The sequence below is a fragment of the Lutzomyia longipalpis genome, chromosome 2 (assembly GCF_024334085.1).
Source record: "Lutzomyia longipalpis isolate SR_M1_2022 chromosome 2, ASM2433408v1".
NCBI lineage: Eukaryota > Metazoa > Arthropoda > Insecta > Diptera > Psychodidae > Lutzomyia > Lutzomyia longipalpis.
The window spans coordinates 27,015,553-27,041,502 of NC_074708.1; the positions used below are offsets into that span (position 1 = coordinate 27,015,553).

The following is a 25,950-nucleotide window of genomic DNA, read 5'->3' on the forward strand; positions in this document are numbered from 1 at the left end:
TTTATTTTGTTTAATTTTCTTTAACTATTTTTAATTTTTTTTACCTCCCTTTATAAATAATTTTTAATTGAAAAGATATCTTAATAATCAGAAATCTGTTTCAGATAGTCTCTTTCAGAAGGTTCACAAAAGCATTTTTTAAAGCATTTTCACCTTTTTTAAAATAAAAAAAATATTTCATACTAGTCAACCCGAGCCCCCAATCACGTGTGAGCAATCACCATTTTAAGCTATAAAAGGGGGGCGTATATTAATAGGGGGGATGAATAATACGGTACCCTGAAAAATTCTAAAAATAAAAAAATCCCGTTATCTGACCCTTCAGCAGGTAGAAAATGGGAAAAAATAATTTTTCTGTTGGAGCGCTAAAAAAGGGGGGTTGGGGCGGAATCCCATATAGCGCTTGCAACTCGTATTGACCCCCTCTACCCCCATACCAAATTTCATCAAAATCGGCCCAGCCGTTTCGGAGGAGTTCATGTGCCACAGACAAACAGACAGACTTTTCAGCTAGATGAAACAAGGTCCAAAGACTCTGTTCCAGTAATAAAAGAAAAAGAACAAAAATCACTCAAGTGCTGAGCCCCCGGTGAATGCGACCCTGCATTCCCAAACTCTTCAAATTATCTTCCGTCAGAGCCGCATTCGGTCTCTGTGTGTTGGTGTTGTGATCTCTGGTTAATAGTGAAAGTCAGTCTGATAAGTTGTTGATAAGGGCGTGAAAACTCATCCATTTCTTCCACTAAAAACCTTCCTGGAAAATTCCTCACAATGGCCCCAATGAAGTTCTACTATTTCCCAATGAGTCCACCCTGTCGTGGAGCTCTCCTGACCATTCGCAACTTAAAGTTGGACATCGAGTTGATTAATGTTAACTTGCGCGAGAAGGAGCAACTCAAGGAGGATTATCTGAAAGTCAATCCTGTTCATTCGGTGCCCACATTGGACGATGATGGCTTCATCCTTTGGGAATCCCGAGCTATCTCTCAATATCTCGTTAGTGCAAAAGCTCCCGGAAGTCCCCTCTATCCGGCTGATCCCAAGAAGAGAGCTGTTGTGGATGCTAGACTTTACCTCGATGCTTACCTTCAGGCTTCTGCAAGGATTATCTTTGTGAGTATCCTTCGATCTACTCGAGATCATGCAGAAGTTCTTATTTCCTTATCCCTTTCTCGGGTTTCAGTACTCCATCCATACTTTGGGCCAGAAAACCATTTCACACGACAAAAAAATCCGCTTTTATCAACTCCTAGAGAGCATGGAGACAATCCTGGAGGGACAGGAATATGTTGCAGGGAATGAGGTAACATTGGCTGATCTTGCTCTCCTAGCTTCGATCTCCACGTTTATTGTAAGTCTATAAATTTTTGAAACTTTTTTTTGATCTTCCGGAATGTTATTCAAACTTTGATGCATTTGCAGTACGCAGGAGTTCCCATGAGCAAGTACAAGAACATCCTGGCGTGGTACAAGCGATGTGAAAACCTCCCAGGTTATCAAGAGAATGACCAAGTAGCCAAGGCCTATGGAGACTTTCTGAAGAATCTTCTAGGGATCACTGGAACATGGGATGATGTTCTGGAAGCCTAAAACACTTTCCTTGGATTTCATTCCAAATAATTTTTTTTTTAAATATTTTTTTATTGCATTTTTTGGACTCTTTCTGAAAGAGATAATAAAGGAATTGGATGAGTTATTATTTTTTTATTTAAAGTGATTAAGTTCTTCACAAAAAATATCCGCCAAACACAAAAGTACAAACACAGAGTAGAAAATAGAAAATCAAAAATTAAAAGGAAAATCCTGCGAAAAATCCTAATAAATCCACCCTAGTGTGTGGAACATTGAAAGAGGAGCACAATCCCCAAGAAATGACAAGCAAGACCACTGAAGAAGACCCGCTATTAGGGTCGAAGGCTAGTGATTAAGTCTTGAAAAAAGAGAAAACAGATCAAGAAGTCTTCTGACAAATTCTAACAAAAAAAATTAAAGAACAATACAGGTTATTCATCCCAATGATCTTTTACGCTGATTTTGGATTTAAACATTTGCCCAAAAGCTCGAGCTTCCTTTTCGTTTTCCTGAAATCCAGGTAGGGCTTCGCATCTCCTATACCAAGCCATCAAATTCCTCAGATCTCTTACATTAGCTCCAGCGTGCTGTAAAGAAAAATCCATTGTAAGAATATTTTCTGTTTTAATCCTCTAAACTTATTTTTTACATAGTAGGTTGAAAAGGAAGCTAGAAGTGAAAAGTCCGCAATTGTAGGTTCGTCTCCTGCTACAAATTTCTGACCCTCCATCATGTCGTTCAAATGTCCAAGAAGTTTGTAGAGTCTCTGCTTCGGCGGATCGGGGATTTTTGTCTCACCCAAAGAATGAATGGGATACTAAGAGAAGGTCCTAATTATTAAATTCTAACGATTCAGTGTAGGATTTTAAGAAAGAAAACTTACGAAAAAAGACCTAGAAATTGCGTGCAGTGTGCAATCCAAATGAAGTCTTGCATCAACAGTAGCCCTCTTCTTGGGATCAGTGGGATAAAGGGGACTCCCAGGAGCTCTTGTTGTCACTAAATACTGTGAGATTGCTCTTGATTCCCAAAGGATGAAGCCATCATCATCCAAGAGCGGCATACACCTTTGGGGATTTAATTTTACAAATTTCTCCGCTAGATGTTCTCCTTTTCGGAGATCCACAAAAATTACTTCAGCGTCCAAGTTAAGATTCCGAATAGTTAGTAAAGCAGCTCTATTAGGGGCTCCTTCGGGGTAGTAATAGTATTTCAAGGGAGCCATCTTCGAGGAAATTGAAAGTGAATCTTATCTAGTTGCACGTCCAACAGTTTCCAAGTCACGACTAGTGGGTGGATCAGGGGGAACCTAAAACGTGCCTATTGTTATCAGGTGTACTTGAAGAAAATGTACTTTTATCTATTAGAAAATAAATAAAAATAAATAAATCTTTCAAGACAGTCTGTTCTTTAGAAGCGCACAAGGAGAAAGATCTTGATTTAAATGATTTTTTCTTAGGAACATAGTTAAGACTAAGCTACTTAATAGTCTGATCAGACCTGAGTAAGGCTTAGTCCCTATTTCTGTTTTCTTGTTTTTTTTTTTAAATCTTAAATTAATATTTCATGCATTTTAAAGATTTTTGTGATTAAGCCTATCGAGGGCTAGATTGTAAAACCGGCTAACTTTGTATGAGCTCCGAACCGACTTAGTCGTTTTTATAATGTAGCCCTCGCTATTCTTTAATTTGATATAAGCCATATAGGTCTGACCTTCTTCTTTCTTAGATTCGAATTAAGATCTGTCATACCTAATTTAGGAATTTTCTAAGTATTCTCAAAAGTTGCTTATCAACACGCTTTCTAACAAATGAATAAAAAAAATTAGAAATTTTATTTTTTTTAAACTTAAATAATTTAGAATTGTCTACTTTTTTTAAAATTAATTCTTGTACATAAAACCCTGCATAAAACAAAACAAAAACAATATGAAGCATTCCCAATCATTCTACTGATAAGTGATAGAAAATAAAACTCTTCAGTACGACAAGAATGATAACAACGTAATCAATATATCAGTATCAGGTGTTCTATATTCAGGCACCTGTTACGATTCTTTTATCTTTATTATGAAATTCTTTTGAATATAAATTCTTTAAAATTTAACTTCTAATCATCCCAAGTTCCTGTGAGATTAATCTTGGCCTTCATGTACTTCCCGAGAGTTTGAGCTCCTTCTTCGTTCTCCTGGAAACCAGGAATCTTTTCGAGTCTCTTGTACCATGCTGCGATGTTCTTAAACTTGCTGATATTAGCCCCAATACCCTGTGGGGGGAAACATAAATCAACATTGATAAATCCATCGGAGTGATTGAGCAATAATCCTTTATATCAAGTACTATTAGATAAACTTACATGAACTGTCGAGATAGTGGCTAAGAGAGCTAAATCAGCCACAGTGAGCTCATTGCCGGCTGCGTATAAATGTCCCTCCATGAAGGTGTTCAGATCACCTAGCATTTTGTAGACTTTATCCTTCTTATCCTGTGGGATTGATGTAGCTCCTTCTGCGTGAATTGGGTACTGGAAAACAGTTCAGAAATTCACAAAAAAATCTTTTTGTTTTCTCAATGAAAATCTTCGCAACATACCATGATAGCTCCTGTTGCAATCTGCAATGCCTGATCGAGGTAGAGCCTGGCATCAACAATGGCGCGTTTTTTGGGATCATTTGGGTAGAGGGAACTTCCTGCAGCTTTAGTAGAAGCCAAGTAGGTGGCAATAGCACGAGATTCCCACAAAACAAACCCATTATCATCAATTGTAGGAACTGTGTGCTGAGGATTGATCTTCACGAATTCCGGAGCCAATTGATCCTTTTTGAACAAATCCACCGTAATAACTTCCGCGTCAACTTTCACATTTCGCACCGTAAGGAGGGCACATCGCGATGGTGGGCTCATGGGGTAGTGGTAGAGCTTAAGTGGAGCCATTTCAATTTGCGCGGGAAAGAGGTTCACCTTCTGCGGTAGTTGGAATAAAACTGAATGTAGGGGAAATGATTGGAACGATTTTTATATTGAGCTACATCATTCTCTGTCCCTTTGATTAGAATGAGTTTTTTTTTATCTGCAGTTTCGCTCTAATCAGCAGTCAGTCTCAGCGGAATGAAATAGCATTTTTACACTGAAAAATCATTATTTTGTTGTGTTTATGCTTTGTTGTTTTATGATTATTTTGAGAATTTTCAAAGATTTATTCGATTTATTTAAAGTAATTTTTTTTTTAAATTTGTTTTAAAGATTTTCTGATTTATTTTTCTAGATTTTTTTAAAAGTTTCTTTTGCTTTTATTTGTTTTTTTTTGTAACCCCCCTTACCTTCCCCCCATAACCCAGTCTTAAGCTATACAGCTTATATGGATGATTTTATTTGTCTCGTCTTCAAATACTTTTATTTATTTATTTTTTAACTCCCACCCCTCCCTAAGGTAAAATACTTTTATAAATGAATTTAAATACAAAGCTTAATTTTGAGCTTAATTTTAGAGGCATAAAAAATTTCTAAAGATCCAAAATATCATAAGAAAGTATCTAAATATTATGCTGAATCTTTCTAATTTTTATCTCTTTCCTCAAACTTATACTTTATTTTTTTGACTTCAAAAGTTCTTTCATTTATTCTTTTTTAAATTTTAACGAAATCCCTAATTTTTTTCTTGGTTAAATTTTTCTATTTAAATTTCATTATTTTTTGTCGCCCAGTGTATGTAATTCTTCGTTCTGTTCTTCTATTCCCCTCCTACACTGTAATGACTTTGTCAATATTAAATGTAGGTCATTTTATCCATTCTCGCATTCCTCAAATTGTACAAAATCCATCATTTTGTCCAGAAAGAATAAGAATTCTTATATAGAAAAGTTCTAAAGTAAATCTTCATAATTCCTGAGAGTTGCAAGTCAAGATTAATTTTAAATTCTTCCGAAAAATAGAAGATTCTAGAAGGGAATAAAAACTTATAACAATTTGCAAATGATTCTGCAACTCTTTTCCCACAACAATGTGTCACTGAAAATCATGCGTTGATGACTGTGCGGAATAATCTCTCATTCTCATACCTTGTGGTCTAGCAAAGTACAATCTCCTTCAATTGAATCGCTTTTTGTACCCTTTTTATCTTATCTGTTTGTAAATTGAATATTTTTCTCCTAAAGCTCACGGAGAAAGTTTCTTTGAAAGCTTCCTTCTAATTCCATTTAGCAGCACGTGTGAAAAGTTAAGACTATCGAAGGACATACACACACACACACACTTCCTTTCCCCCCAATTTGACTTATATCCATCGTAAATAATTAATTGTAATTGTGGTCTAATTGCCATGTCATGGTTTTGAGTCAGAAGCGGGCTTTAAGCACCAATGGGGGGCTCTCTTGAAGCTTTGCGCCCACAAGTCCAGAGCTGTATTCACGCTACTAAATTCTTTAACCTATGTACATTGAGCTTTTCAGCAGTTACCTACATTTCGGCAACTGAATACCTTCATTCTTTAGGCAATAATAGTTCTTTTCGGAAAACCATAAAATACCCCTCTGATTCATATTCCATCTCCATTCCACCACCGTTGATTAACACTGTGCAAGTGAGACGGGAAGGATATTAAGTGTTGAAGATGATTATCAAAAATCCATACGCAACTATATTTAATACAACTCTCCAACATTAGCCATTCAGTCTTTACTCGTCAACGGACTTTTGTGCCCACAATCCCGCCTTTTGGTTCCAATTTGGTGAATTTCGACTAAAAGTGAGAATTTTTTGTGACTGGAAGAAGTTATTTCTGGACATCAAGGCTAACTTTTTGTGTGGAAAATCATTAAAAGTGATTAACTAAAGATTTTTTCGTGTGATTTCTTTTTGCTAAAAAGCCAAAAAAAAAAGAAAGATTCGCAATGGCCCCATTGAAGCTGTATCATTATCCACTCAGCGCTCCATCCCGTGGAGCTCTCCTGACCATCCGAAATCTCAATCTTGACGTTGAGGTAGGTCAATTTTAACAAATTGCTTCCGCAGTGTGAAATAAAAGAAGATTTTTAAATGGGAATTTATGTCGACAGAAAAATTCTAAATACAGGAAAGAATTTAAATTTTTGAACATTGACCAACAATGAAATATTTTTATGTTAAGTTAAAAAAAAAGAGTCAGGAAGTAGTTAAACCGTCAAGTTTTAAAAGTTAAAATGTGAATTTGAGTTTAAATAATTTTATTTTTCATAATTCTTTCAATTGTTCTTTTCTTAATCTGATGAAAATATTTTTTCTTTCTTTTTTTTAGTTCAGAATATTTTTCAAGTTTAATCAAGATATAGAATATTAAATTTCTAGCTCCTGAATATGGACATGGGCAATTTTGCTAAAAGCGACAAGAAAATCAATAAATTATGCTCATTGTCACCCATTTTGTTAATTTTAGACAAGAAGTAAGGAAAAGCCTTGAAAATTTATAAAAAATCAGTAAGAAAAACTTCTTAAAAAAAGATGAATTAAAAGATCAATAAATTGATTTCTCTGCTGTTCAAAAAAGTTGTTACTTTATTAAATATTTATTATTTATTTCATTTCAATTCACTTTGTCACCTTAAATGTTTTTCTTTTCTTTTAAAAATAAATTATTGAAACGAAACAAAGATCTATCTAATTTTTTTTAATTCACTGTTCGATTTTTTTCATACCAAAAAATCCTTTTTAGCTGTGATTCTTTCGAAGAAAAGAATAGCACAGCTTCTGTGTACCACCTAAAATGCAATGTTGTCAGATCGGGCTCAAACTTGGTATGAGCACGAATTAGAGTCCCCACATTCCAAAAAACGTATGCTCCAAAAAACTTTTCCGGCCGTCCGTCCGGCCGTGGCATAAAGTTTAATTGCAGGAGAACGGTAATAGATAGAGACTTGCGGTAAACGGCAAAGTTTAAATATCAACTGGAAGACATCCAATTATGAGGTCAAATCCACCCCCCCACCCTTCCGTCCGCCATTTTGAATAACCCCTGAATTTTGTTTTGCCTATATCTCAACCCCTATTATAGCTAGAGGTCTGAAATTTTGATATGTTGTAGGGGCCATCAAGACCTTTCCAACGATACCTCATTTTCGAAAATCGGTCAAGCGGTTTAGCCTGTATGGCTGTCACAAATTTTCATCGAAAATCGATCATAACTCGAGAACGGCTTGACCGATTTTGATCAATTTGGGGTCAAATGAAAGATCTCAGCAAGCCCTACAACTCTCTAGAACATCCGAAGTTTCAAAAATGGCCGCTAGGGGGCCAAAAATTAAAAACAAAAATTTCGATTAGTTTTCGATGAATATCTCGAAAACTAAATCATAAATTTTGATTAAATTTTAGTATGTTATAGTTGAGGTCAAGACCTTTCCAACGATAGGTCATTCAAGAAAATCTATCGAGCCGTTTCGGAGATATAGCGCTCTAAAGTTAGTATTAAATATCTCGGGTTCTACTAGTCCGATTTTGATCATCTCAAGCGCAAATGAAAGGTTTCGTAAAACCCTATAAATGTCTAGAACATTGCAACTTCGAGAAATGACCGCAAGATGCCCTAAAACCAAAAACAAAATTTTCGAAAATTTTAAATTCGAATTTTTCGAAAACTAGATCATAAATTTTGATTAAATTTTAGTATGTTATAGTTGAGGATAAGACCTTTCCAACGATAGGTCATTCAAGAAAATCTATCGAGCCGTTTCGGAGATATAGCGTTCTAAAGTTAGCATATAATATTTTGGGCTCTACTAATCCGATTTTGAGAAGATCTTTATTATGTGAGGTTTTGTAAATGAATGTTGAAATTTTTAAATTCATATAAGTGTATGAACAAATAGTGGAATATATAGGTATTGTGCGCCCCGCGAAGCGGGGCGTCTTATATATACATATATAAGTATATAAATACATAAAAATATAAAGTAGAATTGAAAACTTTTGGCGCCCCGCGAAGCGGGGCGCTTTATATATACATATAAAGCATATAAATGTAAATGCAAAAGTAAAATATAACGGTAAAATATATATAGCAGTATAGTATAGATTACTAAGAAAAGGGAATGTACATGGTAAGTTTCACTTACAGGCTGTGATTCTTCCTTCAGAGGCCAAGTAAAGTATATGTAAATGCAAAGTTTAATAGATAACTGCAGAGTATGGATTATTAAGAAAAGGGAATGTACTGGTAAGTTTCACTTACGGGCTGTGATTCTTCCTTCAGAGGTCAGTCCAAGTATGATATTTGATGAAGATTGAGGTGAAATGTGGCAGAAAATTCAAGTGTGTCATAAATTGGGGGTGCAAACTCTGGGGAAGGATGACTCGCGCCAGGAATCACAGCCAATGCGCGAGTTAGCCTTCCCCAGAGTTTGCCACCCCCAATTTATGACACACTTGAATTTTCTGCCACATTTCACCTCAATCTTCATCAAATATCATACTTGGACTGACCTCTGAAGGAAGAATCACAGCCCGTAAGTGAAACTTACCAGTACATTCCCTTTTCTTAATAATCCATACTCTGCAGTTATCTATTAAACTTTGCATTTACATATACTTTACTTGGCCTCTGAAGGAAGAATCACAGCCTGTAAGTGAAACTTACCATGTACATTCCCTTTTCTTAGTAATCTATACTATACTGCTATATATATTTTACCGTTATATTTTACTTTTGCATTTACATTTATATGCTTTATATGTATATATAAATTTTTTCTGTAATATTTTCCACGAACTCAAAATCAATTTTTATTTGTTTAAAAGCTTCAAAAATTAAAAATGTTGTTTAGAGAACTATGGGAGTTCAGTACCTACATATATAATGTAGTATATTTAATAGATAGATAGATAGATTGTTTATTTCACTCGAAACTGTGCATACAAAATCAAACAATTTTACATCTAGTAAAAAAAAAAAAAAATTCCAACATGTTCTTTATATTCTTCTCCCTAATCAGATTGTCCAAGTTGACCTCATGAATAAAGCACATTTGTCTCCAGAATTCATCAAAATCAATCCTCAGCACACTGTCCCAACTTTGGACGATAATGGATTTACTTTGTGGGAATCTCGTGCTATTGCCACATACTTGGTCAACTCGAAAGCTCCGGGGAGTCCTCTGTACCCCACTGATCCCAAAACTAGGGCCATTGTGGACTCTCGTTTGTATTTTGATGGCTCAAGTTTGTATGCAAAAGCCAGAGACATTGTTGTAAGTTTGATTCTAAAAAAAATCTGGTTTTCTCTTTGAATTCTTTTTAATTTATTTATTTTTCTTTAGTTCCCAATTTTCTTCATGGGCGTGACAGAAGTTGATGAAGCTAAGAAACAGGCCCTGTATGAAGCTTTTGGTGTGATGAATACTTTGCTTGAAGGGCAGGATTGGTTTGCAGCTGATCATCCAACTGTAGCTGATTTGGCTCTTCTTTCTACCTTCTCATCTTTTGTCGTAAGTCTTATTTTATAAGTTTAAGATTCTTCAAGAGCTTGAGAATATTAAAAATGAAATTTAAATATAAATTAATATAATTCCAGCATGCTGGAGCAAATGCCAGCAAATACTCCAATTTGATGGCCTGGTACAAACGCTGTGAGTCCTTGCCAGGATTTGATGAGAATGAGGCTGGAGCTAAAGCTTTCGGGCAGGCAATCAAGGGAAAGCTCGGTATCACCGGCACATGGGATTAGTTTCAGCCTAAATATCTGGCTTAAAACCAAAGTGAATTAAATTCCGTCCAATATCCTTAAAAATGCACTTAATCCTTTAATTGTTTTCATCCACTTTTGTGCTTTAATAAAAATTAAAAAATAAATTTCTGTTTTTTATTAAATTTTCTTCGAATCTTTTATTTGAAATTGAGCTTCCAAAAAGTGCTTTGTCATTTTTTTTTGAGTCAGAAGCCAGCTCAATTGCGCAAGTTTGGTAACATCATGAAGTTCAAAGCAGAGTCGAATTTTCTTTCAGTTTTTTATTACATCGAGCAAAAGCAAACTGTGTCATTCCTTTTAGCATACAGGTATAATTAAATTTTTTGGAAGAATGAAGACTACCTCTCTGCCTTTTTTTTCTATCTCCATCTCACCAAGGCAAATAAATACGATGAAGTGAGATAGAATTATAAATACCTACGTACATATTACCTCATTTAATAGCCAAGTATTTAGTCTTGGGTGAAGCTTCAATTAGGCTGTGCGGCAATTTTCCTGGTTTTTATTTTTCTTAAAGAAAGGTGAGTAAGAAGATTTTTCTTGGTCGTTTTTTTCTCTAGTTTTGAAAGCAATTTTTGAAAAGTTTATTGTTGGTTTTTCTATTCAGCTTAAATGGCTCCATTGAAGCTCTATCATTTTCCTATCAGCATCCCCTCGCGAGTGGCCTTACTGGCCATCCGGAACCTTAATCTTGATGTTGAGGTAAGTTTTTTTTTTAATTAATTCATTTCCCATTAGCAAAATCATAGACTGAGAATCTTTAACAATGAATAAAATCCCAATTTTTAAATAATTGTTTTTACTAAAATGTTTTTCAAAAATTTTATCAGATTATAGAATTAGATCTTATGAACAAAGCTCAACTATCCCCGGAATTTCTTAAGATTAACCCTCAACACACTGTTCCAACTCTTGATGATGATGGCTTCATTCTGTGGGAATCACGAGCTATTGCAATGTATTTGGTGAACTCAAAAGCTCCCGGAAGTACTCTTTATCCTACTGATCCCAAGGTCAGAGCAATTGTGGACTCTCGCTTGTTCTTCGATGGAACATACTTGCATCCAAAGGCTAAAGAAATCATTGTAAGTTTAATCATTTGAGAATATTTTTAAAATATCCCTTTAAAGTAATTTTAATTATCTAAAATTTATTGCAAAAAATATTTTTAGTACCCAATTTGGACATTGGGCGTGAAGGAGATCGATGAAAGCAAGAAGCAAGCCCTCTATCAGGCTTTTGATTACATGAATACCTTTCTGGAGGGAAAGGAATGGTTCGCAGCAGATCATCCAACAATCGCTGATTTGGCGCTCTTGGTTTCCTTCTCGTCTTATTTTGTAAATTTAATATTTAAATGCAAATTCAGGATAGAATTAAAACCATTAATATATTTTTAGCACGCTGGAGCGAATGTAAGCAAGTACACGAACTTATTGGCTTGGTACAAACGTTGTGAGTCCTTGCCAGGATTTGAGGAGAATGAGGCTGGAGCTAAAACTTATGGACAAGTACTAAAAGGAATGCTAGGAATCACCGGCACCTGGGATTAGTCAAGTCAAGAGATTTGAGATTATTGTTTTTTTTTATAATAAAATATTGCTTTAAGTAAATCTAACGCCTTTACAATTAAATTTCTGTCGAATTTTAACTTATTTTCAGCAAAAGCCGGCTTAACTATACCAGCAGAGTCGAATTTGCTTATGATATAATGATTTTTATCCCCAAACTGAGATATTAAAATCAAATCGTTTAATTGCTTCATATGTTAGTTATTTTTTGATTAAAATTCTATAAGTGAGTTACATATTTTAGAGTACATCTCTGACTTCCTTCCATCTCCGTCTCGCGAATGCCGGTAGATGAGACAAAGTGGGAGATTTATGTTGTACATAAAAATACATTCAAACTTGCCCGGCATATTTACTAAAACTTCCACAACCGGACGTTTAGTCTTTGCTGAGGTGTCCAACTGACTTCAGTGTTGCTTCTTTTCAGTTCAATTTGGTGAATTTCAATCAAAAGTGAGTCTTATGATCATTCTTAGCTGACACAGAGAATATTCTTTAAGCTTCAAGGCCATTTTTTCTTCACAAATCTCGCATCAAGGCAATTTTTATGATATTTTAATGAATCTTTTTTTGTGTGATTTCTCCTCCAAAAAAGCAGCTAAACAATGGCCCCACTGAAGTTGTACCATTTTCCAATCAGTGCTCCCTCCCGTGGAGCCCTTCTCGCCATCCGGAACCTGAAGCTCGATGTTGAGGTATGTTTAAATAATGCTCCCTGGTGCATAAAGTGAAATTTGTAACTTTTATTGTGATTTTAATGAAAAGAACTTGTTGAGAAATTACGCAGCTAAAAGTTGAATCGAATTTTTTGTGAATGGCGGTGAAAGTGATAATAGTTTTGCGTAGGTTGGGCAGAGAGTAATTTATTTAAAAGGGGACAGAAAATGAATAATTGTTCATTAAGTTTGTTCTCGTATTCTTTCTCCCTTAAGGGCATTGCCATTTAAACTCGATGGCATGACATGATAAGTAAAATGGAAGTTATCTTGAAATTTTATCGCAATAGAAGCTTTTGAATTTTAATTCTTCATCAAATAAGAGACAAGTTGAGGGTGAAGTGTCGAAATAAAATTAAACAACTCATCTTAGTAAATATATTTAAGCTTGAAAACCCTAAAGAACCTTGCTTGTCCATCTAATACAAATTGGTTTAATTAGAAATCTTAAAAATGATTTTAGATAATCAATGAGAATTTTCATTTAATTTAGTTAGAACAGTTAGAAGTGAATTGTTAAAGAGCCTTGACATTATCGAAGCTCATCTATGTTAAAATATTAGATTCACTAAACAAATGAAAAATAATCCATAAAGAAAACATAAAACTTCTCCCTCTCTACTCAAACAAGTCATCATAATTATTCAAATTGATCAGTTGATAAGTCCAGAAGAATGGGTATAGAAAATGTTAAAAATAGATTTCTACTCGCTTCTGTTCTTTTACATTTTTCCTGAAGTATTCCTGCTTCATTTTTTAACAAAGAATCTTTAAAAAAATAAATCAAGCTTAAGAATTGGCCTAAAAATTTATACTCGTTCTTGTAGATCGTGGAAATCAATCTCATGAACAAAGAACATTTATCTCCGGAATACGTCAAAATCAACCCTCAACATACCGTTCCAACCCTTGACGATAATGGCTTTATCCTGTGGGAATCTCGTGCTATTGCCACTTACCTTGCAAACTCCAAAGCTCCTGGAAATTCCCTCTATCCCACTGATCCCAAAATTCGTGCTCTTGTGGATTCACGCTTGTACTTTGATGCCTCCAATTTATTCCCAAAAGCCCGGAATATTGTTGTAAGTTCTCTTCCTCTATACTCCATCTTTCTTCTCAGTTTTGTTTTACAAAATATATTAAAGTTAGTTGTCTTTTAGTTCCCTATTCTTATCCTGGGAGTGAAGGAAGTTGATCTGGAGAAGAAGCAAATTTTGTATCAAGCTCTGGAGTTTATGAATACTTACCTAGAAGGGCAGAACTGGATAGCAGCTGATCATCCTACTCTCGCTGATTTGACGCTCCTGTCTTCTATTTCTTCGATTTATGTACGTAAATGTTGGAGGAGGATTATTTTCTTTTACAGAGTTTGATAAATTTTTACCCAATCCTTAATTTTCCTTAATTTTTTACAGCATGCTGGAGCTAATATTAGCAAGTTTCCCAACATCATGGCCTGGTACAAACGCTGTGAGTCCTTACCAGGGTTTGAGGAGAATGAAACAGGGGCCAAGGCTTTCGGTCAGGCAATTAAGAAGAATCTCGGGATCACAGGCACATGGGATGACTAAATCACAAGGAATTTGTTGAATTCTGTCTTTTTATACTTTACCATATGCACTTGTATTTTTCTGAGATTATTTGCAAGAGTTGTTTAATAAATATTTTTTTTCTGGGATTACAATGCTCTGGTTTTGATTTTATTTAATTTTTTTTTGCTCAAACGAAATGAATGTAGAATTAAGAAAATATTTCTTTTTAATTTTATTTAGATTGTAGAAGTTGATCTGATCAACAAAGCCCAGCTATCGCCTGAGTTCGTCAAAATTAACCCTCAGCACACTGTTCCAACTCTTGACGATGATGGCTTCATTCTGTGGGAATCAAGGGCTATCGCTGCTTACTTGGTCAGTTCCAAAGCTCCAGGGAGTCCTTTGTATCCTACTGATCCTAAGATCAGGGCCGTTGTGGACTCTCGCTTGTACTTTGATGGATCAAACCTGTACCCTAAAGCCAGAGACATTATTGTAAGATTGAACTTCTTCTGATTGATCTAAAACATAATATTTCTTTAAGTTTTAATTTCTGATTGTTCCTTCAGTTCCCAATTCTATTTTTGGGCGTTAAAGAAGTAGACGAAGGGAAGAAGCAAATCCTCTATCAAGCTCTGGAGTTCATGGATACCTTCTTGGAAGGAAAGGACTGGTTTGCAGCTGATCATCCCACAATCGCTGATTTGTCTCTCTTGGCTTCATTTGCTTCAATTTTCGTAAGTTTTTCCTAGAGTTCTCTTAGCTAGATTATTAGATTAAAAAAAGTTTAATTTTCAGCACGCTGGAGCGAATGTGAGCAAGTACACGAACATATTGGCCTGGTACAAACGCTGCGAATCCTTGCCAGGATTTGAGGAGAATGAGGCTGGAGCTAAAACTTTCGGGCAAGCAGTAAAAGGAAAGCTCGGCATGACTGGAAATTGGGACTGAAAGTATTATTCAGAACATCATCATACTTAAATTTATAACATTTACTAATGACTTAATAAAATTTGAGCTTCATTGGATTCAAAATTATTTTTTGAGCATTCGCTGACAACTAGTTGGTGCGAAAAAGATCACGATAGGACTGATAAAATAAATTGGGGGAGTTTAATTATACGAGCAAACCCACTATCAATTCCACAACTGATCATTTAGTCTTTGTTCACCCATTCAACTGACTAGTGCTTCTGTCTTTGACTCAATTTGGTGTGAAGAAGCAAAGTTTTTAAATCAAAAGTGAGTTTAATAAATATCTCATAAAAGAAATTTTTTTTAAATGATTTTAAGAGTTTTTTGTGCGATTTTTTTACATAAATACAGCTAACATAATGTCACCATTGAAGTTGTACCATTTTCCAATCAGTGCTCCCTCTAGAGTGGCCCTTCTGACTATTCGGAATCTAAATTTAGATGTTGAGGTAATTTTTCAATTGAAAAATTGAATTTTATTGTGATTTATTGTTGTTGACAATTAAATAAAACAGAAGAATTAAGATTTATTTAAATATAAATACATTTTTTCTATAGTAACTAGGAGTAGATAGGTGTACTAGGGAATTTATAGAAATGCGAGATTTTTATGAATTTGTAAACTTTATCAATTTTCGTGGCCTTTAATAAGAATTAATCCTCGGTCTGTAAGTGTAGAAATGAATATTTCGTAACTTTACGTTGATTTATTTATAGATCGTTGAAATCGATCTAATCAACAAAGCACATTTGTCTCCGGAATTCGTGAAAATCAATCCTCAGCACACCGTCCCAACTTTGGACGACAATGGATTTATTTTGTGGGAATCACGAGCTATTGCTCTCTATTTGGTCAACTCTAGATCTCCCGGAAGTTCTCTGTATCCAACAGATCCCAAACTTCGAGCTGTTGTAGACTCTCGCTTGTTCTTTGATGCATCAAGTTTATTTCCAAAAGCAAGAAATCTCTTGGTAAGGAATATTCCTCTGGAGTTTTTACTGAATTTTCTTCATTTTTTTCGTTTTTCTTTTTTCAGTTTCCAATCCTTTTCCTAGGTGTAAAGGAAGTTGATCCCGAATTGAAACGAATTCTCTATGAGGCTCTTGATTTCATGAATACCTTTTTGGAGGGACAAAATTGGATTGCAGCTGATCATGTAACAATTGCTGATCTGACGCTCCTACCTCTCGTTTCTTGTATTATTGTAGGTAAACTTTATTTACGGAGATGTTTTTTTTTTTTTTTAATAAATTAAGGATAGTTACATAATATACATTTTACAGCATTCTGGAGCAGCAATTTCAAAATTTCCCAACATAGAGGCTTGGCACAAGCGATGTGAGACTCTGCCAGGATTTGAAGAGAATGAATCTGGAGCCAAGGAATTTGGGAAATTGATTAAGGAAAAATTAGGAAATACAGGGACATGGGATTAAGCTATAATGGTAGCATTCTTTATGTTTCATTTAGTAGAGAATTTTCTATAAAAATATCTTTTTCTTGTATAAAAACTATAATTTTCTATTTTAGAACTTTCATCGGTTTCATGTGTCAATCATGACAATGCATAAAACTTAATTCCTTTTATTAAATTTTCTTATCTAAATAATAAAGTTTTTCACTTGAAAATATTTTTAAACACTTGAACTGATATGCGTTATCAAAGGACTCAATAAGTGAATCACAAATCTCTGCTGTGGACTATATAATTTAATTTTCTGCAACAAATAGTTTAGTCTTTCGGTAGATGTCGAACAGATCAAACTATCTTGTCCTAAAAAGTTCTAGTTGGTGCATTTTAATTTATTTGTGAAGTGAATTAAATCGTGAATAACAGTCCTTAATTATGGCTCCTCTGAAGTTGTATTACATGCCAATTAGTGCCCCAGCTAGAGCCGTTCTCTTAACTATTCGAAGCTTAAAGCTAGACGTTGAGGTATATTTTATTTTAAGAAGTTCTAATTCAACAAGAACTCCTTTTAAAATCATTTTTGGGGATTTTCTAGATCATAAACATTGACATCTTAAAGGGAGAACAACTCACACCTGAATTCATTAGTATGAATCCTCAACACATGATTCCCACAATTGACGACAATGGGTTTATTCTGTGGGAATCAAAGGCAATTGCTGCTTACTTGGTCAACTCCAGAGCCCCTGGAAATTCTCTCTATCCAACTGATCCTAAAATCAGGGCTCTTGTCGATGCACGCCTCTACTTTGATACCTCCACCATATTTACAAAGTCAAAGGAAGTTTTGGTTAGTAAAATTTTAGTTAGTTAAAGCGACGTTTAACTGTTTAACTTCTGAATTAATTGATTTTCCTTAATTTTAGTTCCCAATCTTTGCTTTGGGAGCTAAAACGGTGGACGAGGAGAAGAAGAATGCTTTCTATGAGACACTAGATCTCATGAATACCTACCTAGAGGGAAAGAAATGGTTTGCGGGAAATAAACCAACTATAGCTGACTTTTCACTCTTGGCTTCCTTTGCGACTTTTGTTGTGAGTTTTTATTATAAAAGATTTTTATGTTTTCTATCTTATTTCTTGATTTAAATTGCAGCATTCGGGAGCTAATGTGTCCAAATACAAGAACATCCTAGCTTGGTATAAACAATGCGAATCCTTGCCAGGATTTCAGGAGAATGAAGCCGGTGCTAAGGAATTCGGGAATATGATTAAGGAGAAACTAGGCATTACCGGAACGTGGGATTAAATTTAATTAAAAGCTCTTCGTGATTGATTTTGAAAAATGATTTAAAATGAGAAATATTTGAGAAATAAAATATTTTAACAAAGGAGTTTATTCAGGCCAGTATGAAAGATGATCCTCTATCGCAGAACAATTTTAACCCATTCCATCTTGTAGAGGATCAAAAAACATTGAAGAATCGCGAGAGAAACTCCCCAAAATCCACTGGGATCACATCGAAAAGTGCAAATAAAAATTGCAAAAAAATTCAAATATTGCGACGCCATTTGACATTTTTATCCCTATAAAAAATGTTTGAAAACTTTTTTGTAGACTTGTCGCTCATTTTCCGTGGAGTTTTCTTCAAAATAAATGTTTATTTTTTCGTTTCTGGAGTGATTTCTACATCTGAATCAGGTGATCCACAGCGAAATGAAGCTGAGGGAGGTTGATAGAACCAGCCCCTTGCAAATCAAAACAAATCTTTATACATTTTTTTGGGCCTCTTTGGCAGTGAGAATTTTAGCATATCTTACCGAGTTAAATCCCATCCAGCGCAATATACCTGATTCAGATGTAGAAATCAATATAGTAGTCAGTATCCGGAAACATACGACGGAGTCATCAAGCAAATCATGACCAGCACGGAAGACATTTCTGAGAGTCACAGAACTGCCCTCAAAGCTATTCTGGGTTTCCTCCTAAAAGTCTCCTTACGCGGATTGGACGGATTGGAACTGGAACACTGGGCAAGTCCACAAAATCTTCATCATCGTCTTTCCATACATCTTCCCCAAGAGCAATGACTTCCTGGAGCTGACAAAAGTGATTCTCAACTCTCATTTTGCCTCTCAGAGTTCTTTACTGCAGAATGCCCATGAGGTTTTGCTGTAGAAATTGGGACTTCCGGAAGCAAAAGATTTGCTCCAGCAGATTGAAATTGAATCAATGGGCAGTGAACAGAAATTCTATGTCCTCCTCCTTGTTGCATCCGCTCTGGAGGAGGCTACAATGTCAAGAAAGACATCCGGAAGTCTCATGAAATTATTCACAGCAATAAACTCCCAAAGAGTTTGTTTTCTCAGTGCTTTGAGAGTATCATTAGATGCACAGACTTCCAAGGAGCAGAAGATTTCACAGATTCAGATGTAGGAATCACTCCAGAAACGAAATAATAAACATTTATTTTGACTAGAAAAAAACTCCACGGAAAATGAGCGACAAGTCTACAAAAAAGTTTTGAAACATTTTTTATAGGGAAAAAAACGTCAAATGGCGTCGCAATATTTGAATTTTTTGGCAATTTTTATTTGCACTTTTCGATGTGATCCCAGTGGATTTTGGGGAGTTTCTCTCGCGATTCTTCAATGTTTTTTGATCCTCTACAAGATGGAATGGGTTAAAATTGTTCTGCGATAGAGGATCATCTTTCATACTGGCCTGAATAAACTCTTTTGAATTAATTGGTCTCTTTTTGTTAATTTTATTTTTAATTAAGATAATAAAGATCAAATAAAGATATTAAATAATTTAATCGTTGTGTGTTTAGCAATCAGTACTGCCTTTCATGTGTATGTATACATACCTTATCTGAATGACTGTCAGTATTTGTTAGAATTTTTTATTAAAAGAGTATTTCAAGCAGACTTTATGTGTACATTTGTCAGTATATAGCACGGAATTTCATCTCCATAGATAAACAACAACTGTGTGCCAGCCGGTGGCAACCCACATAGTGTTTGGAAACAACATTCACGCGATCTTCTGTTCAGTCTTGGGTGAGGCTTCAACCAGTTCAGTTCTGCTCTCGCACTTTTATTTTACATTTCTTGTGATTTTGGGTGATTAAAAGTGAGTAGAAAACGTTAAAGTTTCATAAATTCATTTGCATTTCTTCACGTTTATTTAAGAGTTTTGAATTTCCAACTTTACTTTCTCTTTCACATCTTGAACTCTTTCATTTTTTCATTCATTCATAATAATTTCGTTAAGTGAAGTAACCTTGATCAATGTGAAGGTTAATACTTTTAGTTAATATGATAAGTCAATTTTGTTGTCAGCGTCAAAAGCTTAATCTATCTTCTGTGTGTGCTCGCTCTTCTCTATGTTAGAGTCTCTTTTTCTATTTTTTTTTCTAATCTAATGATTTAAAATAATTTAATTTATTCGAATATGTAATGCAAACTACCTACCTATTTTCTACAAGAAAATAGCTAATAGCTGATTTCATTTATGCTCGTAGGTAGCTATAAGCTCCCCCAGTTTTCTCCATATTTTAGACATGATTTTTGAGCGAATTTTGTCGGTGAACAACACAGCGAAAGCATATCCGTGTGAGCCTTTTATACTTACTTAAATTATTAAATAAAATTGGACGGTTTTTGTATTAAAGAATGAAATTTGAAGCTTTTAAACTTCAAACTTTTGAGTCATATTGGTTATTTTGTCAAGCCAAGAGTACAAGGGCTAAAAGAGAAAGTTTCAATGATTGGCCCTAAGGCCAAAGTGTTCAATACAAGGTTCCCTCTCTAAATTCTATAGTGATTTTTTTTTATACTCTTCTATCACTAATTTAATCAGCAACATGGCCCCAGTGAAGTTCTACCATTTACCATTAGGCCCCCCATCTCGTGGGGTTCTTTTGACCATTCGGAATTTGAACCTCGATGTTGAGGTAAGATTTTTGTAAAATTTATTTAATAAAAAATATTCCCAATAAATTAATTTTTGCATATCATTTTCAGATTATTGAGGTTGACATCTTCAAAGGGGAGCATTTAACCCCTGAATATTTGGAGATGAATCCTCAGCACACCATTCCAGCTCTCAACGATAATGGCCTTTACTTGGGGGAGTCCAAAGCCATTTCCACTTATTTGGTTAATTCAAAAGCCCCCGGAAATCCGCTCTACCCAACTGATCCAGCTGTACGAGCTCAGGTGGATGCAAAACTCTACTTTGATGCTGCCACAATATTTCCACGAATGAGAGCAATCTTTGTGAGTTCTTAAAAAAAAGGAAATTTAAAAGATTTTCATTGTTAATTTATGATTTTATTTGTTTTCAGTTCCCTATTCTTTTCCTTGGTTCGAAAACCATTGAAAAGGAGAAGAAGGAAGCTTTCTATCAGGCCCTTGATTTTATGAATACCTTCTTGGAGGGCCGCACGTGGTTTGCTGCAGATCATCCCACACTCGCTGATTTGGCTCTCTTGGCTTCTTTTTCAACATTTGTCGTGAGTTTTATGAATTTTAACTTGAGGAATTTATTAAAGAATTGTTTAAAAATTATTTAAAAATTTTCAGTATTGTGGAGCAGATGTTTCGAAGTATACAAACACCCTAGCTTGGTACAAACGATGTGAATCCTTGCCTGGATTTGAGGAGAATGAAGAGATGGCTAAAAAACTAGGAGGACTTGTGAAGGAGAAGCTCGGCATTACTGGTTATTGGGAATAATTTTATGTTTCTTTTACAAATTCATTCAATATTTGAGATAAATTCATTATCATTCCAAACATCACAATAAAAAGTGTTTTGAGAAAACAGACTGGGTTTTGTCTTTAATATTCGTTTTTTCGTTGCACTGTATATAAAAATCCTGTTTCATTAAACTTTATTTCTTACGCTTAATACCTACCTTCTAAACAGACGCAATGGCCCCTCTGAAGTTCTACCATTTTACTCTTGGTTCTCCCTCTCGTGGTGTCCTTTTGACCATCCGGAATTTAAATCTCGATGTTGAGGTAAGATTTCCTGTTTTTTTTCAATATTTGATTAAACATTTAATATAATTACATGTTTTACAACTAGATAATCGAAGTGGATACCGTGAAGGGCGAGCAAATGAACCCTGACTTTGTGAAGATTAACCCCCAGCACATTCTCCCCACAATCGATGACAATGGCTTTGTTCTGTGGGAATCTAAAGCCATTTCCACGTATTTGGCCAACTCAAAAGCCCCTGGAAATCCTCTCTATCCAACTGATCCAAAAATCCGAGCTCTTGTGGATTCTCGCATGCAATTTGATTCGGATAGTTTATATCCCAAAATCAGAGATAATTTTGTAAGACAATTTTGAGATTTTTTTTTGAGATAGAGAATTAATTTTTAAGCTTAATTTCTTGCAGTTTCCTGTCCTCGTAAGTGGCGTAAGAAAGATTGAGGAAGAGAAGAAACAAGCAATTTATCAGACATTAAGTTTGATGAATACTTTCTTGGAAGGACGTCAATGGTTTGCTGCAGATCATCCCACACTCGCTGATTTGGCTATTTTGGCATCATTCTCAACTTTTGTGGTAAATTTGAACCTTTTTTTGTGGAGAAGAATCAAAGATTAATTTTCTGGATGATTTATTTTCAGCATTTCGGAGCTGATGTTTCAAAGTACAAGAACATCTTGGCGTGGTACAAACGATGTGAATCCCTTCCAGGATTTTCTGAGAATGAAGAAGGTGCTAAAGAGTACGCCAGGATGGTTAAAGAAAAACTCGGAACTTCCGGAATATGATTCATCGCAAATTGGCTGAATTTTAAATGACTTTTTCATTGTTCTGAATCTTGTTTGAAAATTTGTTAAAAAACATTTTCAATAAACATTAAAAAATTCATTAAATATTCTTTTTATTTCATTCAAACTTTTTGTTGATTGTAACTAATTTTTTTATATAAAAATTTGATGATTTATGTCTCTTAACGGTCATAACAGTCATTAAAATTAATAACCATGACATTACATAATTCACAAACAGCATTTTCCATAAATAGACTGTCTTATCGTATTTGTTTTAGTTTTTTTCTAAGAGTTTTTTTTTGAGAGTGTTTTTAGATAATAAAGGGTTATCACAGAGCGGAATTCCTTTACGATATATCAAGTTGAATGAAAAGTTAAACTTCTCCCCCACATCATTCAGTCTCGAGGAAAGCTTCAAGCGAGAGTGAACTTCTGCATAATTAATTTTTAATTTCGGCGTTCGTGAATTAAAGTTAGTTTGGGTGTTTAAGTCTTTAATAATTTTCATTTAATCTTTTATATTGCAGATAATGTAATTTTGTAATTAATAATTTATTTTACAGCTTCGATTTTGTAAAATTTCTTGCAAATTTTTCTCAATTTCTTCTTCCTAAAATTCTTTTATAATTTTATTTTCCCTAACACTTCTTGCTTTTTCTCTAATTTTCCGATACTTTAGGAAATCCAACACAATGGCTCCTTTGAAGTTGTACTTTTTGGAAATTGGTCCCCCATCTCGTGGAGCTCTTCTTACTATCCGAAATTTGGGTCTCGATGTTGAGGTAAATGAATAAATCAACTAAAATAATTAATTTAAATTAATAAAATAAATTTCTTCGTAGATCATCCACGTAGATCTTTTCAGTGGCGAACATCTCACGCCTGAATTCTTAAAGATGAATCCTCAGCATACGGTCCCAACTCTCGATGACAATGGCCTCTTCTTGGGTGAATCAAAGGCCATTTCCACCTATTTGGTGAACTCCAGATCCCCCGGAAATCCTCTCTATCCAACTGATCCAAAAGTTCGTGCTCTCGTGGATGCTCGTTTGTATTTCGATGCAGCTACAGTTTTCAACAGGATCAGGAATATCACGGTTAGAAGAATACTTGGTGTTGGCCACGAAGTGGAACACCAACTAATTAAGTCTCAGCATTGCCAGGAAGATATTCTATGAATTTATTTTTTTGTAGTATCCTCTTCTTGTTCTTGGAAAGAATGTTGTGGATGAAGAGAAGAAGAAAGCTCTCTATGAAGCTCTCGATCTCATGGAAATCTTCCTTGAGGGACAAAAATGGTTTGCTGCTGATCATCCAACTCTTGCTGATTTAGCTCTATTGGCTACCGTTTCATCTCTTCGGGTAATTTCTCTAGAATCTTTAGCAGTTTGTGAAAAATTGATTAAACTTCGGTGGTATTTTTGTTGCAGTACTTTGGATTGAATGTCCCGAAATACAATAACATTATGGCCTGGTACAAACGTTGTGAATCCCTCCCAGGATTCTCTGAGAACGAGGAAGGAGCTAAGAAATACGGAGCACTTGTTCAGGAGAAGCTTGGCAAGGGATTCTCATGGGATTAAAGAATACCTTTGAATCTTAAGCTCTTAAAATTGACTTTATTGTCTTTCTTGGATTGAAATTAAAAAATTTAAAAATTTAAAAAATCTTTTTTTCTTAAGAAGTTAAATTAAAACCTGAAATTTAACGACGATTCTATTCACCCCGTTATCTTGTATATAAAACACGCACAGCCAAAAAATATTCAGATAAATAATTCATAAATTTCTTTAATCAACTTTGCCGTCAATTTGATTTTCTAATCTCTCCAGTGACATAACACATTTTACTTATCTTTGCTTTGTTGTAAAAGAACTTTAACAAATACTTGAACGAATGACATGCGTGTGGGTATCTTTTGGGAGATTTTTTTGCGATTGATTGCGTTATTTCTGTCTCCTTCCATTTCAATACATATTTAAATATCTTTCACGAAGTTTTTCCTATTTATTCAGTTTTGACTGAGGCGCTGAACGAGAAGGTGCTGCTGTTCTAATTCCGTTCAAATTCTGTGCTTGTGAGATTGAAAGTGAGAGTTCTTTTTGGCCTTTAAAAATAAATTCTTTCCATGCTTCTGGGTTGAGAAGTTTATTAACTCAATCTTTATTTTTTCAATTTTTCTTATCTAATTAATTTTCTTTAACTTTCAATAAATTTTCTAATAAATTCTGTGAATTGCATTTTTTTATTTTCCAACATAGCTTTGAACCAAACACAATGGCTCCACTGAAGTTGTACTACATCGAATTAGGACCTCCATCCCGTGCTGCTCTTCTGACCATTCGCAACTTGAAGCTCGACGCAGAGGTAAGTAACGAATTTTCAATTCTCTTGACGATTTAATGAAAAGAAATTTTCATTGAAAAGATCATCAATGTCGATGTAATCAATGGAGCTCATAGGACCCCAGAGTACCTCAAGATGAATCCTCAGCACACAGTTCCAACTCTCGATGACAATGGCTTCTACTTGGCTGACTCCAAGGCAATGTCAACGTATTTGGTGAACTCAAGATCACCCGGAAATCCTCTCTATCCAACTGATCCGAAAGCTCGTGCTCTTGTTGATGATCGTTTGTACTTTGATGGAGCTACTGTTTTTCCCAGAATTAAGACAATCAGCGTATGTTTTACAGCAACAATTTTCCTAATAATTTGAGAGTAATCTTTGTTTTATTTTTTTTTGCAGTATTCGGTTCTGGTTCTTGGCGTGAATAATGTGGATGATGAGAAGAAGAAAGCTCTGTATGAAGCTCTTGATTTTATGGAGATTTACTTGGAAGGACAGAAGTGGTTTGCAGGTGATCATGCTACCCTTGCTGACTTGGCTCTTCTGGCTACATATTCCTCTCTGGTGGTAAGGATAAAATATTTTCTAGAAAATATTCACCTTCTTAGTAAATAATTATACTTAAATTTTGATATTTTTTGCAGCATTTTGGATTGAATGTCTCCAAGTACAAGAACCTTCAAGCTTGGTACAAGCGCTGTGAGGCTTTGCCAGGATTTGCTGAAAATGAAGAAGGTGCTAAGAAGTACGGGGCAATGATGAAGGAAAAGCTTGGAAAGAATTTCTCTTGGGATGTATAGAATTTATTTCCTCAGAGTTTGCTTTGATTTCTTGTAATGAAAGATTGAATAAAAATCAATGAATGAATTCAATTGGATTAATGAAATTGTAGAATGGCGTATTCTTATCTTTGAGCTCCTCTATCGCGCATTTTAAATACGTGAACAGATAGAAGGTTTAGCAGATGAATCATCGATATCTATAGTTTTTTTCCTTTAATTATTTGCGAACTCATTTTAATAAATTACTGCCTTAGAGACTTATCAAATGTCTGCCAATCATCTTTACAAATAATTTTCATTAAATATTTTTTTAGAGAATTCTTAATCATTGTTTTGGATGAAAGGGTCATCTTCGAGAGAGATTTTTCTACTCTAGAAAAAAAATATATGTTTTTTTGGCTACACACTAATCTACTTCCAAGACTAAAACGTTCTTATCTCAATGATATGTACCATAATTTTAGATTTTTCTGCAAAAGAGCTTTTCCAGAGTACTTTAGCAAATGATATGTCTTATCATTGAATTGAATT

At 34.8% G+C, this 25,950-nt stretch overlaps 7 protein-coding genes across 16 annotated transcripts; 5 read left to right on the forward strand and 2 right to left on the reverse strand.

The window, feature by feature from the left end:
* The first annotated feature begins 645 nt into the window (after positions 1-645).
* On the forward strand, positions 646-10,319 carry LOC129791222 (uncharacterized). Its single transcript, XM_055829290.1, has 7 exons — positions 646-1,113; positions 1,184-1,351; positions 1,423-1,584; positions 6,425-6,550; positions 9,533-9,787; positions 9,857-10,024; positions 10,111-10,319. The coding sequence occupies exons 1-7, from the start codon at positions 772-774 to the stop codon at positions 10,261-10,263; spliced, it is 1,374 nt and encodes a 457-aa protein (XP_055685265.1). The 5' UTR covers positions 646-771; the 3' UTR covers positions 10,264-10,319.
* Positions 1,981-2,878, reverse strand: LOC129789970 (glutathione S-transferase 1-like). Its single transcript, XM_055827119.1, has 3 exons — positions 2,456-2,878; positions 2,222-2,389; positions 1,981-2,159 (listed from the first exon to the last, which is right to left on the reverse strand). Exons 1-3 carry the CDS (start codon positions 2,795-2,797, stop codon positions 2,004-2,006), a joined length of 666 nt encoding a protein of 221 aa, XP_055683094.1. The 5' UTR covers positions 2,798-2,878; the 3' UTR covers positions 1,981-2,003.
* LOC129789956 (glutathione S-transferase 1-like) lies at positions 3,576-4,558 on the reverse strand. The gene is made up of 3 exons (XM_055827100.1): positions 4,164-4,558; positions 3,928-4,095; positions 3,576-3,837 (listed from the first exon to the last, which is right to left on the reverse strand). The coding sequence occupies exons 1-3, from the start codon at positions 4,503-4,505 to the stop codon at positions 3,682-3,684; spliced, it is 666 nt and encodes a 221-aa protein (XP_055683075.1). The 5' UTR covers positions 4,506-4,558; the 3' UTR covers positions 3,576-3,681.
* A 433-nt stretch (positions 10,320-10,752) lies between the features above and the next one.
* On the forward strand, positions 10,753-11,897 carry LOC129789958 (glutathione S-transferase 1-1-like). 2 transcript variants are annotated; one of them, XM_055827105.1, is made up of 5 exons: positions 10,753-10,805; positions 10,892-10,986; positions 11,115-11,369; positions 11,457-11,624; positions 11,685-11,897. In XM_055827105.1, exons 2-5 carry the CDS (start codon positions 10,897-10,899, stop codon positions 11,835-11,837), a joined length of 666 nt encoding a protein of 221 aa, XP_055683080.1. In that variant the 5' UTR covers positions 10,753-10,805; positions 10,892-10,896; the 3' UTR covers positions 11,838-11,897. The 2 variants fall into 2 exon arrangements, with proteins under 2 accessions (XP_055683080.1, XP_055683081.1); XM_055827106.1 differs by lacking the exon at positions 10,753-10,805 and having other exon boundaries at positions 10,873-10,986; positions 11,685-11,891.
* A 334-nt stretch (positions 11,898-12,231) lies between these two features.
* LOC129789953 (glutathione S-transferase 1-1-like) lies at positions 12,232-15,129 on the forward strand. 4 transcript variants are annotated; one of them, XM_055827091.1, is made up of 5 exons: positions 12,232-12,308; positions 12,451-12,550; positions 14,344-14,598; positions 14,673-14,840; positions 14,902-15,129. In XM_055827091.1, the coding sequence occupies exons 2-5, from the start codon at positions 12,461-12,463 to the stop codon at positions 15,052-15,054; spliced, it is 666 nt and encodes a 221-aa protein (XP_055683066.1). In that variant the 5' UTR covers positions 12,232-12,308; positions 12,451-12,460; the 3' UTR covers positions 15,055-15,129. The 4 variants fall into 4 exon arrangements, with proteins under 4 accessions (XP_055683066.1, XP_055683064.1, XP_055683067.1 ...); XM_055827089.1 differs by lacking the exons at positions 14,344-14,598; positions 14,673-14,840; positions 14,902-15,129 and adding exons at positions 13,399-13,653; positions 13,732-13,899; positions 13,987-14,255; XM_055827092.1 differs by having other exon boundaries at positions 12,233-12,308; positions 12,454-12,550.
* Positions 15,130-15,422: 293 nt separating this feature from the next.
* LOC129791223 (uncharacterized) lies at positions 15,423-17,883 on the forward strand. The gene is made up of 8 exons (XM_055829291.1): positions 15,423-15,527; positions 15,796-16,050; positions 16,116-16,283; positions 16,363-16,512; positions 16,917-17,015; positions 17,086-17,340; positions 17,417-17,584; positions 17,646-17,883. Exons 1-8 carry the CDS (start codon positions 15,438-15,440, stop codon positions 17,796-17,798), a joined length of 1,338 nt encoding a protein of 445 aa, XP_055685266.1. The 5' UTR covers positions 15,423-15,437; the 3' UTR covers positions 17,799-17,883.
* Positions 17,884-18,010: 127 nt separating this feature from the next.
* Positions 18,011-25,504, forward strand: LOC129789955 (inactive glutathione S-transferase D3-like). 6 transcript variants are annotated; one of them, XM_055827093.1, is made up of 6 exons: positions 18,011-19,625; positions 24,304-24,377; positions 24,550-24,655; positions 24,716-24,970; positions 25,037-25,204; positions 25,282-25,504. In XM_055827093.1, the coding sequence occupies exons 3-6, from the start codon at positions 24,566-24,568 to the stop codon at positions 25,435-25,437; spliced, it is 669 nt and encodes a 222-aa protein (XP_055683068.1). In that variant the 5' UTR covers positions 18,011-19,625; positions 24,304-24,377; positions 24,550-24,565; the 3' UTR covers positions 25,438-25,504. The 6 variants fall into 6 exon arrangements, with proteins under 6 accessions (XP_055683068.1, XP_055683069.1, XP_055683073.1 ...); XM_055827094.1 differs by lacking the exon at positions 24,304-24,377; XM_055827098.1 differs by lacking the exons at positions 24,304-24,377; positions 24,550-24,655; positions 24,716-24,970; positions 25,037-25,204; positions 25,282-25,504 and adding exons at positions 20,355-20,448; positions 20,519-20,773; positions 20,842-21,009; positions 21,080-21,323 and having other exon boundaries at positions 19,491-19,625.
* The last annotated feature ends 446 nt before the right edge of the window (positions 25,505-25,950 follow it).

What these genes read in the sequence shown, in the direction of transcription:
- LOC129791222 (XM_055829290.1), top strand. Translation starts at nt 772, where the DNA reads ATGGCCCCAATGAAGTTCTACTATTTCCCAATGAGTCCACCCTGTCGT. An exon ending in CATGGGATGATGTTCTGGAA is followed by an intron (nt 1,585 to 6,424) that starts GCCTAAAACACT and finishes GTGTGATTTCTT; the next exon opens with TTTGCTAAAAAGCCAAAAAA. An exon ending in ATCTCAATCTTGACGTTGAG is followed by an intron (nt 6,551 to 9,532) that starts GTAGGTCAATTT and finishes CTCCCTAATCAG; the next exon opens with ATTGTCCAAGTTGACCTCAT.
- LOC129789970 (XM_055827119.1), bottom strand. Translation starts at nt 2,797, where the DNA reads ATGGCTCCCTTGAAATACTATTACTACCCCGAAGGAGCCCCTAATAGA. An exon ending in CAATTTCTAGGTCTTTTTTC is followed by an intron (nt 2,390 to 2,455) that starts GTAAGTTTTCTT and finishes ACCTTCTCTTAG; the next exon opens with TATCCCATTCATTCTTTGGG. An exon ending in CTTCCTTTTCAACCTACTAT is followed by an intron (nt 2,160 to 2,221) that starts GTAAAAAATAAG and finishes TTTTCTTTACAG; the next exon opens with CACGCTGGAGCTAATGTAAG.
- LOC129789956 (XM_055827100.1), bottom strand. Translation starts at nt 4,505, where the DNA reads ATGGCTCCACTTAAGCTCTACCACTACCCCATGAGCCCACCATCGCGA. An exon ending in TTGCAACAGGAGCTATCATG is followed by an intron (nt 4,096 to 4,163) that starts GTATGTTGCGAA and finishes ACTGTTTTCCAG; the next exon opens with TACCCAATTCACGCAGAAGG. An exon ending in CCACTATCTCGACAGTTCAT is followed by an intron (nt 3,838 to 3,927) that starts GTAAGTTTATCT and finishes TTCCCCCCACAG; the next exon opens with GGTATTGGGGCTAATATCAG.
- LOC129789958 (XM_055827105.1), top strand. Translation starts at nt 10,897, where the DNA reads ATGGCTCCATTGAAGCTCTATCATTTTCCTATCAGCATCCCCTCGCGA. An exon ending in CAAAGGCTAAAGAAATCATT is followed by an intron (nt 11,370 to 11,456) that starts GTAAGTTTAATC and finishes AAATATTTTTAG; the next exon opens with TACCCAATTTGGACATTGGG. An exon ending in TTTCCTTCTCGTCTTATTTT is followed by an intron (nt 11,625 to 11,684) that starts GTAAATTTAATA and finishes ATATATTTTTAG; the next exon opens with CACGCTGGAGCGAATGTAAG.
- LOC129789953 (XM_055827089.1), top strand. Translation starts at nt 12,461, where the DNA reads ATGGCCCCACTGAAGTTGTACCATTTTCCAATCAGTGCTCCCTCCCGT. An exon ending in CAAAAGCCCGGAATATTGTT is followed by an intron (nt 13,654 to 13,731) that starts GTAAGTTCTCTT and finishes GTTGTCTTTTAG; the next exon opens with TTCCCTATTCTTATCCTGGG. An exon ending in CTTCTATTTCTTCGATTTAT is followed by an intron (nt 13,900 to 13,986) that starts GTACGTAAATGT and finishes AATTTTTTACAG; the next exon opens with CATGCTGGAGCTAATATTAG.
- LOC129791223 (XM_055829291.1), top strand. Translation starts at nt 15,438, where the DNA reads ATGTCACCATTGAAGTTGTACCATTTTCCAATCAGTGCTCCCTCTAGA. An exon ending in GAAATACAGGGACATGGGAT is followed by an intron (nt 16,513 to 16,916) that starts TAAGCTATAATG and finishes CGTGAATAACAG; the next exon opens with TCCTTAATTATGGCTCCTCT. An exon ending in CAAAGTCAAAGGAAGTTTTG is followed by an intron (nt 17,341 to 17,416) that starts GTTAGTAAAATT and finishes CCTTAATTTTAG; the next exon opens with TTCCCAATCTTTGCTTTGGG.
- LOC129789955 (XM_055827093.1), top strand. Translation starts at nt 24,566, where the DNA reads ATGGCTCCACTGAAGTTGTACTACATCGAATTAGGACCTCCATCCCGT. An exon ending in CCAGAATTAAGACAATCAGC is followed by an intron (nt 24,971 to 25,036) that starts GTATGTTTTACA and finishes TTTTTTTTGCAG; the next exon opens with TATTCGGTTCTGGTTCTTGG. An exon ending in CTACATATTCCTCTCTGGTG is followed by an intron (nt 25,205 to 25,281) that starts GTAAGGATAAAA and finishes TATTTTTTGCAG; the next exon opens with CATTTTGGATTGAATGTCTC.